Source organism: Battus philenor, unplaced genomic scaffold, assembly GCF_028537555.1.
Source record: "Battus philenor isolate CCGP_79_NKW_IND1 unplaced genomic scaffold, ilBatPhil1.0.hap1 SCAF_19, whole genome shotgun sequence".
Classification (NCBI taxonomy): Eukaryota; Metazoa; Arthropoda; class Insecta; order Lepidoptera; family Papilionidae; genus Battus; species Battus philenor.
This window is the reverse complement of record NW_027181681.1, coordinates 9900525-9914151: the sequence shown is the minus strand read 5'-3', so window position 1 is coordinate 9914151 and position 13627 is coordinate 9900525. Positions and strand designations below refer to the sequence as shown.

The 13627-nt window shown below is 32.4% G+C and overlaps 1 protein-coding gene across 1 annotated transcript in view; it reads right to left on the bottom strand.

Annotated features, from left to right (window-relative positions):
* The window catches only part of Tsp (Thrombospondin), a 46750-nt gene extending 35589 nt beyond the window's left edge, over positions 1–11161 (bottom strand). The window contains exons 1-2 of the mRNA XM_068764038.1: positions 11077–11161; positions 8637–8723 (exon numbers count right to left, since the gene is read on the bottom strand). Coding sequence (XP_068620139.1) covers positions 8637–8718 — 82 coding nt within the window. The 5' untranslated portion in view covers positions 8719–8723; positions 11077–11161. The remainder of the gene's footprint in view (positions 1–8636; positions 8724–11076) is intronic.
* Between the last annotated feature and the right edge of the window lie 2466 nt (positions 11162–13627).

The window sequence follows — 13627 nt, the reverse complement described above, 5'->3', positions numbered from 1 at the left end:
ATTTTCTCATATATGAAAGTCCACCTTGTAGTTATTACTAGGTCTTTCTATACCATTCTATTGTCCGATTTCCTCAGGGCGGATGCAGAGAGTCCAGTTATTAACTTCACTTGAGACCAGCGGATAGGTGATCGTTCCCAAGGTCTTTTATCGTCCAGTTTCCTACAAGCAATTGTTTGTCGAAATCATCTGATTGTCTGTGCGATGTCGCCAAAACATCTCCATAGTATCTAATGCCACTAATCTTCATAATATATTCATGCTGTATCTTAATACGTATATCTATTTCATGCCTCCTTTAGATTCCTTAGCTCCATAGTTCCCTAAGGAACCGTGGCTCAAGCCTTAGCATCACATGTAAAATTACTGGATTGGGAGGCAACCGAGCTTTTAAATTCCTCAGGCTTGCTCTATGAAATGGCGAATTTACGCAAGGATTTAGCATTTCAATTCACAGGCGCCCAAATATGACACGCCCAGATATGCCTAGCTGATATTACTACTACTTCTAGCTCTGGTTTAAGTCTGGCACAAAGACCTCTAGCAACCTCCAGAAAAAGCAAACTCCAGCTGTTACATTCAATGCAATATTTAATGGAATCAGGCGTTACCTTGCGGAAAGTCCATCCTAAGTAAGAAAAGGACCAATATTTAGCCACTTCAGCAATTACAGTAGTAGTGTACTGCAAATACAGTTGTGTAATTCGCATTGTTTGCCGCATGCGCATTTATCAGCGGGCTGGCGGGAGGTGCACTTTGTTGCACGACTACTACTGCATGTGCGGAAGTGGCTAAATATTGGTCCTTTTCTTACTTATTCCATGCAATATTACTACAAATCGGATATTTATCCATCTGTCATCATCATCTCATTAGATAGATGCCCATTGCAATAGTTGTATAATTCTATACGCCTCCCCGAAAGATCTCAACAACTAGCGGCCTTTCCCGCATCCGGCTAATAAGCGGACTACAACAACATCACGTCTACCAGCTCGTGGTCGGTACTCGAGAACCCGACGACCACCTGTTGCTCCAGCAATGTTCCCCCCCAACTGCTACTTCAGACAAGCAACACTTCAGTTACGTCAGTAACTTTATTCCTCCGCATTGCTTTATCAATAGCTCTTTCTTATTGCAATCTATATATGCAATACTTTATTTAAGTCACGAAGACATTTCTATAAGATAACACCAAAATAATTGTAATCACACAGTATCTTAAAACACAAGAGAAATATTATTAATAAATAAGAATTTCACGGCAGGGTCACCACTTTGGGAAGAAGTGATACGGATTGAAATCTTCTGTTAGTTCTGATTCCAATATTTATTAATAATAATACAGGCACAATCGTACGTCGTCTTCGTAACAAATGAAAAAAGAAGAAGTGTCAATATTTGTTAATGATATATATATAAGAAACATCAGAATGACTTTATGGGAGTTATGTGTTTTGTAGTGGCTATTATGTCGCCACAAATTGTTTCGATGATCATCATAAAGTTCACAGCATATAATTTAATATCATTAATCATATGTTACGTGAATCAAATGTTACAATTTAATGAATTAAACAGAACAAAGAATAAAGAACAGATGTTATGCCCATTTTCAAAGGCATTAAATTAGTCATAGTTAAATATGGCACAATATCAGAGAGGGCTGTTTCGTAACAACATTCATAATTCATTTCGTTTATGTCATTTTGTTTTACGAATTTTACATCGGGTGTATGTGCATTTTTAGGCCTCTATAGACTATTTACAAATAATTTTTATAAGCTAACAACAGTTTGAATATATTAATTGTGTAACCGTTATATAAATAAAAACGCTATTTTTCAAACTATGATGCGCGATTATACCTAATCTTACTCTACAATAATAATATCATTAGATTATTCGGCACTCTACGAGTAGATAATAGATTCCTCAGCAGCTATTTTACTGTCCGATTTTTGTCACAGAATAGCTTTAGGAGAAAGGATGACATTTAATGGAGCATGTGTTCTTATACATAATATCGTTGTTGTTTCAGCCCATAGACATCCGCTGCAAGGCATAAGCCATAACCCAAATATATCTGCAGCAGAATATACCATAATCACTTGTGCCGTTAGGAGGCTGTAGATGGTATGTGAAAGAAAACAGCAACTCGGCAACAGAAGAAGAATATATTTATTTAATTAAATTGGGTAGTGGGCAGAAGGCCTTGTCTGATTTTGCACCGTTGTTCGGTACTCCCCTGATGGTGGTGGTAGCCAGCCGCACGATCTGGCACGGATTGGCGATCGCAATGTGGTATTATGGTACACAGAGGACGCTGTTATCCATCCTCTGAAAACTTGCGAGCTGTGACATTATGTATAATCAATGCACAAACTGTGAATTATAAAATTATATCCCGGGAATTGAACGCGCAACTTAGGAGCGCTAACATCAGTCCTCTACCGCTGGGCTACCAATAAATAAATATATATTTCTCATAAATCTGTTCAAATTGCCTGAAAAATTCTTAAGTATAAATAAATATTTATACGCGAGAATATTTCGATAGATTTGTCAATTTGGAAGGTTTTTGTAGAGAGAAAAATAAAAAATGCGAGAAAAGCAACAAATACTTTTAATAGCTAATAAAAACCGTCTCTTATATGGTTTAATGTAGTGTACGATTTATATCACTTATAATCGCTTCAATTTATAAAATGCTTCATGTACTTTAAAACTTTTTCTGTGTGTGTATATAAATTTTTATTTGTTTTTTTTTTATTTGAGTAATTGGTAGGTGTTTTCATTATTTTTATTATTTAATAATCTTATTATACCTACACTCCCACTTTTCTCCAGCGGTAACTCCTTCCTATGATTGTCTCGAAGAGATTGCCCTTAGCTCTTAAACCACTTATATTTATGCCAGCTACATAGTTCTTACAAAATACATACACTGACATGCTAAGTGTGTGCAAGGTGTTAAATCAAAGTATTCGCATAACAAATCAAATGTGTTAAATCTCCTTTTTTCCGGCGCAATTACCGTTTGTGAATCTTATCTTTTAGTTAGTCATTTTATTCTTCACAACAATGAATACTTCCAAAAATAAATATATAAACTTCTTCAAGTTAGTGAAACTATATGTTTCAAAAGATGGTTGAATGCGTATTACGCAAAATACTTAAGTATGAGATTAAGGGGAAGAATACAATGCAAGTTCAATGCTTACTTCGGAATTCGGTACTCGAATGGAAAAGGGCTTGCGCAAACAAACTCGATAAACTAATATGGTCAACGCCATCTGTTCCATGACCCACTGACTTTATACACTAACGGATGATTGTATACTGAAGGTACAATATAGTACAACGGTGTACAAAACAGTACACCAAAGAGTAATAGAAAAATACAGTATTACACAATTTAAACGATATATGTTCTATGCATACATATATAAGAAGTAATGATAAGCGTGTTATACCTTTCTCTGGGCTCCATATGGTTACTCTTTTATGGAAAACTTCGTACTACATTAAACTCCCATATATAAGTAATATCTCTGAATAACCATGTAAGAAATTTAGGTAGTTTATCAATCCAAAACATGTAAAAAGACCAGTTACGATGTCGAATAATTACAGTAAATTATCGCTTTTAATTGTTGGGGAATAAATTGTATTGTATTAATGATATTATTAAAGTGACCACAAAAAAAAACTTCTGAGTTTGTTGTGGACTCTTCTGCGATCATAACGCGCTTAGAACACTTGTGGCTTTAAGTTTAAGGAAGCTCTATAGGTAAGTTCAATCTCATTCTTGTTAAGCTATTTTAGCATTTCTTATTAAGTACCAAGTGGTCACTGTAATTGATCCTATGTGAAATGTCTACATTTCAGCCTGTAGACGCCCACTGCATGGCATATAACTCACCCAAAGATATCAATGGGGGGATATATCATAATCGCCACGCTTTGCAGGCGGGTTGGCGATCGCAGTGTGCCATTATGGTAGGCAGAGGATGCTGCTGCCTATCCTTTGACAACTTGTTTGTGAGCAGTGTCAATTCTATATAATAAATGGCAGACGTTTAAAGTGAATAATAATGAGACTAAATTAATTAAACAAACAACTGATTCCTTTATTATTTTATTATAGAACTATTGCTATATGTTTTTCATTCAAGCCAACACCACACCCGGAAAACCACTTATCGAAGTAAAGTAACGTAGTCATTCATAGATAAACAGTGCGTATAGGTTTAAATAAATGTACATGCAGACATTGAATTAACGTAAGCAATAGTTTAGATAAAATAACTTGTACGTTTTAAGGTTAAATTAAAATAGTACTTTTCAATTAAATAAATTTATGAATGGTTCCATCATTATCATCATCATTATTTTAGCTGTATAAAGTCCAAAGATGGGCTAAAACCTCCTTTTTCCAACTAAACCGAAAGGAAGCAGCCTACGTCCAGGGTCTTATTCGTCCTCCTTATTATTCTGCGTTGCATTTGCGGCCCATGATCCACTTCAGAACCTTGACTTGCAAAACTTATATGTTTATATTTATGTTTTTTGAATTTTTTTGCTCTTATGTCACAAATCATTTTTAAACTGTACCCAAAGATATCACATCGTTAGGCGTTTAACTAAGCGACGGTGTAAAAAATAATATATCAGCCAGAAGCTAGAGCTCCTGCAGGATACCTAATCTTTAAACACTCTGCCATCTCAATACACAGTATAATGTAAATGCTAACGACTAAACAACTTTAATCCTTAACATAACAAACACTGCTTCACCGTTCACTGCAATCAAACCGAAGCTTCTGATGCAGCCTTCGACTTGATTTACTGTAATAATAATCATAATATTAAAAAAGAACACATCTCTTTTCTTCTTCTTCATCTTTTCAGCCCATAGACGCTATTTGCGACGCATGGGCATCCCGCAAAGATAGCAACAATTATCGTCATTGCTCTGCCCGCATCCTTAACTTTGTCATAGGTCCATCTAGTGGGGGTGGCCTTTGACCGCCACAGGAGAATCTCTCTGCTTCAACAGCAAAATAAAAATAAACTATATTGATAAGAAAAATGTATAATAACTGTCGACTGTTTTTTATTAGTTTATTTATTGATTTATTCTTGTTACAATTTGTTTATTAGCGGAATTAATAATGTATTTGTTGTCTACGGTTAAAGTAATTCAGCAGTTACCAGCGCGTCTGCCGGCTCGTGGTCGCCAAACGAGAATCTTTCGACCCCAAAGGCCAAAGGTTGCACAAGATATTTCCCTCAACTACTACTTTCCGTTACTGAACTACCAACCTATCTATGACTTAAATAATCTAATGAAAAGTAACTCATTCAAACCATAACATAAATTATTAACCCCTGAACGAAGTGACAAATTCTCTGATGATTTTGCTAAATAAGAACACAAGGTAAACAGGTAAACTGTATACAAACGTACAGCCACCTGTCATCTCAAAACCTGGTGAAGTAGTAAATAAGGTCAAAGATCATTTGTCAATGGCAAAAAGTACTCAAGCGCATAACAACGCGTACAAAATGTATTGCGCTTGCTTTCGAAAGGAGACATCGTTTGATCTGCACATCGCTGAACCGGCTAATGATCTTAACACTAAAAGTAATGGTTAATGAACACAATCAAAACAGCGTTCGAATAAATTTTCTTTTACACATCGATTTTATTTTTAAACTGTCATAAAATGTTTCTGTAACTTAATCACAACATTTTATATCCTAAAGATAAGAAACAGCTTAATTTGCTTATTATATTTATTTATTTAAACACCTCTTATGCACACGGTATATAATAGCGAGCCTTATACCGTAGAAATTTACTGCCAGTTATCCGATTCTGCGGCGTAAAAATAAATTAATGAAGGTACGTAAAATAAGTAAATATCTTAAAAGATAAGAAAAAACCGTCCGTAAGTCGTGGTAGCCCAGCAGTAGAGGACTGAAACTTGCGATTGTGCTCGTAGATTGCAGATTTGATCCCTTGGACAAAAACTTACATAATACTTTGAGCAATAATTTTATAAATGCCACTGATCACAAACAAGTTTCTAGAAGATGAGCATCAGCGTCTTCTGCGTACCATATTACCACACTGCGATTGCACATTCGCCTGCCATACGCGATTATGATATATTCCTCTATAGATATCTTTGAGAGAGGCCTATGCCTTGAAGTGGACGTCTATTTAAACAACATAATAAACGCGCGACCAAACGCCTCCCTCTTTTGTCTCACCTCGGGAAGAGCTGTGTTATTTTTTTAAAACAAGTGAAATTTATAGTAGCTGACCTCACAACGATCTTAAATATTTAAGCTTTCTGATTAATATTTTAAATAAAATTCGCCTTTACTTACATTAAGTAATTATAATAGTATGGGTCTTTGAACTTTATCATTATATTTACTGTTTGACAGAAATAGTAATCGCGGTGGTAGATCTTTGGACGATCAGACGCACTATTACAAACAACTTTGTCCGTCAGTGACGGTGTTTAGTATTTTTTTCTTTGACGTTCTATCAAAAATCGAAATTATTTCAAAATTCTTCTGTAACATAAATGATTACTGCAATCAAAATAGTTCTTTCCACTCTTCTATATTAGACTTGCAGACATTACACACACCACCCTAAAGAGGACAGGAATAGTCATTTATTTTAAGAACCATTTCACAGAGACGACTCTCTTGTGGCAGTATACTATATACGGATTCAATCCAGCTGTTAACGCTATCCAGTTATTAATGGATGTTAGTGGATTTAATGTTATATACGACATAGACGTTAGATTCTTTTATTAACAATTATTTTAAATTTTAATTTTTCTAACTTATACATACACAATTATGTACATTATTTATATTAATAATAATTGCATTAGAAGTTTGAGGATTAACTCTCAAATTATTTTAAATTAATATTAATCTATATATAAAAATGTATCAATATTTTCCTAGGTCACGCAATAACTTGTGAAGGAATTTACCGATTTCATTCGTCTTTATAAATAAAATTCGTAATATTTTATAGAAGATGCTTTTAAAAAAATAACAGAAAACTGCGTGGAAATTGCAAAAATATAATAACTGTTGACACTGACACCGCTGCGCTACATTAGATTCTGCGGGTTCTAGAAACTTCGCGCATTTGACAGTTCGCTGTAAACTTTTTGCGATTGACAGTTCACGTGCTGCAAATGTTCTATCGATAACGATCAATATTTATCGATATTGAAAATATTTTTTTTTCTTCGTATTTAATAAATAGTTAAGTTGACAATCAATAAGAATTCTGTTAAAAGTTCCTATATCGAATAAACATATTTTATCTTTATCACTCTGAAATATGTGAGATTAATTTTTTTTTCTTTTTGAATGCGACCGGTGTATAACTTGGCAATGTGTCAAGTCTGTTAACAGCTAGTTCTTACATAGAATCAAATGTAATATTTTAGTTACGTAAGAGTTGGTTCTCTTAATACACTTAAGTTTAGATCCTTCAAAACGTAAAAGCCTGTATTAAGGCTCAATCGACCAGTTTAATAGAGTTAAACACATAGTTAACGTCAAATAAATATTATAATTTATTCATCGTATATTTTCATTATACGGAGTTAAGAGTATGCATTGCCGGTACGGTATCGCACGGGAAAAACATTCGTGTTATACTATTTTCATTGTATTTACTCTAAGCTTTTTTATCCGTCTACGAACGGAGATCCGTAGACTATCAAAGGTAAACGAGATAGCACAGGTGATTGGCAAGTTGAAATGGCTATGGGAAGGTTCCATAGCGAGCAGATACCAGAGGGAGCCTTGAGGTCTTGAGGACGTACAAATGCAGCGTAGAACATACACCCCCAAGGTAGACAGACGTCATTGTTACCTTTGCCGAAAGACGTTGGATGCAAGCCGCTTTCAGTTATTTCTATTGGAAATTTATAAGGGTCCTATTTTAAAGTCCAGTCGTGGACTTAACTGAACTTGACTAAAGACTGAAATAATGAAGATGATAATTATCCACTTAAGATCATCTAAAGTGATTATTTGTATATGATTAGAAGAATGCCAGAAGAGCCCAAGAGTCCAAACAGGGTAATGTTGCATACGTAAGTATAATAAGTTTGGACATTATTAGGCGCCGTGAAGACAAATAAACAAAAAAAGACACCACTAAATCATAAAAAGAATACGTGAACAAAATTTAAAAGCACAAAAGTTAGTTTAAAAAAGTTGGGAAGTAGTTTAAGAAGGGACTAGAATAACATAGTTTTGTATACACTAATATGTAGAAACGTGAACAAACAAAACACGGAAATGTTAACTGTTAATAAAGGCACGAATGTCTGTGGTATGTACATAAAACAAATAATTAAAAAAAGTATAGTAAGTGTATCTGTTCCTTCTGGACAAAGAGATATAAATATCTATGTTATAATACATAGTTATGAACAGATGACCCTGTTAAAGTCTTCGTAAGACAATGGATACAAACCTCTCCCAACCGATCCTATTGAAAATCCATAGAGACCTTTGTTCCTCGTTCTAAGCCTGAAATTTCGATGAAGATGATATAATAAATAATTACTTACCTTCGTCGAATGTAAGTGCTTGGGAAGCCACCAATAAAGCGAGAAGCACGGCAAATCGGCCGCATATGGCCGTCGAAGCCATATTGCCTGCGAACGGAAATTACGTATGTAATTCAAGGCGTTTCCTGATACATTGCAAATAATTTATAACACAAAATTGATTAACAGGGATTTTTGTAAAAGTAATTATTTAAAAATACGCAATTATACATACTATAGTGGTTGTACTTATCGTCTTCGCGTCACATTGATATTTGTGGACGTAATTTCATTGAATTAATTGCTGGTAATTTTTAATATGTCAAAATTATTTGTTCTGGTCACGATTTACATCCATAAAAGGTGTATAGTTTGAAAATAAACAACTTTTGTTATGAACGCCTTTCAGCCCTACATTACGGGTGAAATTTCATATAATTCGTTCATTGCAAAACTCTTTTCGGCGAATCCAATATTCCTACCAAATTTTAAACTAAGCCCCATGGTTCCAGAGATGTCACAATGAATCAATACATCGATTGAAATCTCTTATGTAATGTATACGTTTATACTAATACAACGGGCACGAAAAAAAATTAATAGTTTTCTTTTGCAATCTTTATTTATTTATCTTTTGGATATACACAAATTACAGCACATTATATGATATTATATGATAAAATGTTTTTATTTCCAGCATTAAATAAATTATTAATTCAGGCTTTATAAATACACTACGTAATGAAGAAACAACAAATGGTATTATTTTTAACATTATACTATTTAATATACACTATTATTTCATTTTTTAATGCACTAACATTACGGTTAAAGTAAAAAAAAAGCATAAAATTGACGTAATTGCTAACTCTCAATTTATATCCTAACTTTCATCATGGTGTACTAAATTTCGAAAATTTACGAATTTTAAATATCCGAAATCAAGATTATCGACTTAAAGTTCTATTCTATATATACAGTAACTGTGTATCAAGATATGGCAGTATTAGAAGCAAAGGCCGTTTTAATAAAGGAGTTATGACATCAGTCTGGCTGGCGGTTGCGTACAACTGACGGCCTATAGGATATTTCGCCAGTGTCCAACAAATCTCATGACTCTATTTTCGTACTGGTTTGTATATGTCTTATTTTCCCAACGTAACCTATTGTATGTTGACTATTTTATTGTATCAACTATGACTGATAAATACGCTGTGTAAATGTATTCTTTCAAAGTCGAAACGACCCGTGCGTTGCAAAGCAGTAATTCTCAACCTATAGTACGCTTATAATAGTTATATGTAAAAATAATACGATATTTGTGTAAATCACTTTTTTACCTCTCGTTAATATTAACAATGTCATTAAAATTTTGGTTAGAACCGTTTATAATCCTATAATGACTGTAGAGAATAATAAAAGAATATTAGTATAAAAGGATAATAATAAACAGTAGAGAATCACTAAAGACCACTTGATATATTTCAAAGTTAATATATATTTGGTTGCCTTTAACAGAAACAAGACCGCAGTCGTATATTAAAAAATAATAGTAGAGTATTTTTTATTTACAGCAGCTTTAAAATCTCGTAGAAAATTACAAAAAAAATATATAAGAACTGCGATCGTACCACCGATACTTCACGCAAAAAGATCTGAATGGTTTTTTTTAAAAAAAAAAACTCGTTATTGACCAATGATCAATTAAAACTTTTTTTAAAAAATTAAACGCATAATTAAAAAAAGATCTTTTTCAAAGTCCCTGACGTTGGATATCTTCTACATCCATCCGAATAAATAGCAATTGAAAATTAAAAAATATCATGACACAATATATTTTAACGCTTATAACTAATATCATTCTAATGTGACTAATAAGCTTCGGTTAATAGTATACTTGATATATTACTGACTAAATTATGACATCACATAGTTGATTACAAATACTTAGTTGGAACTCTTGTAAAGGATGTGATGCTATTCGAAAATTTATTGAAATTAAAATTAAAAACACAGAAACTGTAACTAATAAACAATTTCTTAAACTTAAAAGTGTAAATTACCGTTAAAAATCAAATAATATACATCTTTTATAGTAATGTATATGCGCTATGTTTATTATTTATAACAGTTTAAACTTACCATGGATTTTACTAAATAATACATAATTAACACGAAAAATAATAAACATTGAAAGCTTAGAGACTTACTATAAAAACTGTACAATATTTTCATTTTTAACAACCGTATTCTAAAAACAAAAAAAAATAAAGAAAAAATAAGAACTTTTCGAACGATTTTTAAATTAATCTTTTTTTTATATACTGCCATGATTAGATGTCACTCTATGGGTCAAATTATTATTTTTTTTTTAAATTCTTACGACTATTTGTATTTCGTTATTGGTAAAAATTCATTATAATAAATTTAAAACTTAAAATAATATAATAAATGATTTTACCGTTTGAGTTATTTATCAAGAGAAACTTTCCCGCGTAAATCACCAATACATTTGAAAAGTACTACGCGCGTGCGCGAACTCCGCGCTTTTGCAAGAGACTGGTTCGGACGCACTTCGGCGCTTACGTGCTTATCGGATTTGAACTTATTCATTTACTGTTTTACTTCACTATCAAATGCGAGTCGTTCATGATAAATAAAAGTAAACCATCAAGCTATTTTCAACGATCAAATTAAATAGCATGTTATTTTTAAATCTTGTGATTTAAAAAACGCTAAACTTAACATTTTTTTGTTTAATTACCACAGGATACGTATTGAATAACAAGTAAACTTTTTCCGAATTCTCATGAGTATAACATAATAATATATTGTATAACTATTTTATTGTACAGGAATTGATAGGATATGAGTATTAAAGCTTTTTTAAAGATGTGAATACATGGATCATTTTCCTTTTTTTTTTGGACTGGTCTATCACTGCCACATAAATGAAATTTTCAAATTTCACAGGTTTGAAGTAGCAGAGCGTAAGGGACGCCTAGCCCTAGATCTCTTTTAAAGCAGCGAAGCTCGAAGGCTCCCGAAGAAGCTTCGGCTCGAGCCGCTACTTACTACTATTTTACCGGATTGGTAGACCGCCATTTTCTAGAGTCCACATGAGGGTACCTCGGCTCGATCTGTGACTCTTCATTAATACCCGCTTAGCGTTCCGACTCAAATGCGTCCGAGGGAGCCGAATCTCGGGTTTTCTGTTGCTGTTGCTCCGATAATATCACTACTACCACTTCGGAAGGGGGTAGAAGAAGTAGTTAAAGAAACTCCAGCAACGTTTCTATTTAGTATAATCGTAAATTGATTATTGTTTACTCTCCCAGCAGGCTCTGTAGCGCCAGGCACCATTGGGGACCATTTTTTTTTTCAACAAAAAAAAATACGTGACATATTTCAGATATAACAAATAACGTAAAACAATGGTATAGTAAGAAAAATCTATTTCATAATCCAGACTGTTTACTTATTAAAATTAACTATTGTTTACTGTCCCTTTATACTTTATAGTGCCAGCAGTTTTTGGCCTGTCGCATTCCAACAGAGAAAATAAGTTAAATAAGTTTAAAATAAATAAATTAGGTATATCATATTGCATAGTGATCACTGTCAACAGGGTAATTGGAAATAGGCGAATAAACTTTAAAGATTTTTGTTGCAAATGAACTATACATTTAAAACTTTTACACCTTTTACCAATTCCCATATACATCGCAAAAAATTATGCAAATAATATTACTTTATTTTAGTTCTACAAAAAAAATTGAACCATGCTGAATGCCATTTACTGTTATAAATCAGAAAAACAAAGATGAAATAATAATAAACACCTAAAGATTCGGTGGAAACAAAATATTTTGTTTAAATGGTGGTGAATTCCACTTTGCCCCACAATATTTAAAAATAATTGCGATCAAAGTCGTAACGGCTTTAGTATAAGTAAATTTAAAAGTTCAGTTGTGTCAAAAAATCAGGACATGCGCAAACTATTATAAATTATAAGATACTAATTAGAAGTTAACAGAACTATTAGAAATATTCAAGATACATCTAGTAAGCCATCTATTTTATCTTCATCTTCACTTTCATTACAATGTGTATATACACTTCTGGCTAAATTTATTATATATATTAGTCGAAATTAAATAGATCGATAGGTTATTCGACCATTGTAGATAGTTTTGAATTTGTTGTATCGCAACCCCCAAACTCTTATTGACTAAAAAGTTCAATCTAAATCTATGGTCTCGATATGTGTAAATTTGATATCTCGTATTCTCTGATTTTTGTACATTATTTTAACTTTTTAATAAGTATCATGTAGTAAAATATGGTATTCTTTTGTAATGTATCTATCCGACAGAGGTAATAACAAACCATACACAAATTACCATATTGATTAGAAACAATGAAATTAGTAACATTGACAGGAAATTGTTAGTACACATCTGACGAAGAAAAAATAAAACAAATGATTTTTTGCCACCTTAAATTACAAAACGATTACCCTTAGCTATATGCAGATCAAATAACATTTTTGCGTAAAATACTTTGAGAAATATTGTTCACTAAATCTTTTACAAATGAATGTTCTATCATGGACAAATTAGTATAAGTAATTAATATTAACGAAGAAGGTAAATCGTGTATAAAAAAATAGTTAAAATAGTAATAAGTTGCAAATGTAGTAAAATCAATAATGAAGGCTAAAAACTAAATGGAAAGAATGACTAAAACTTTTAATATTGATTTTAAGACATCCAAAAGCTGACGGTGAATCAGAAAATTATTAATTTTATTATATTAAGTATTTATTTTAAAAATTTTACAACATCGAAGAAAATTTATTCCCAAAATAAGAAAAAGTATTATTATTCCTCAGGTGTATATTGCAATATCATAATAATGTTTTTAAAACATTTATTTACTATGGGTGATGTAAATATACATAAAATGTTAATAGCCATGTATCAAAAAAATATTTAACATTTTATTTCCCC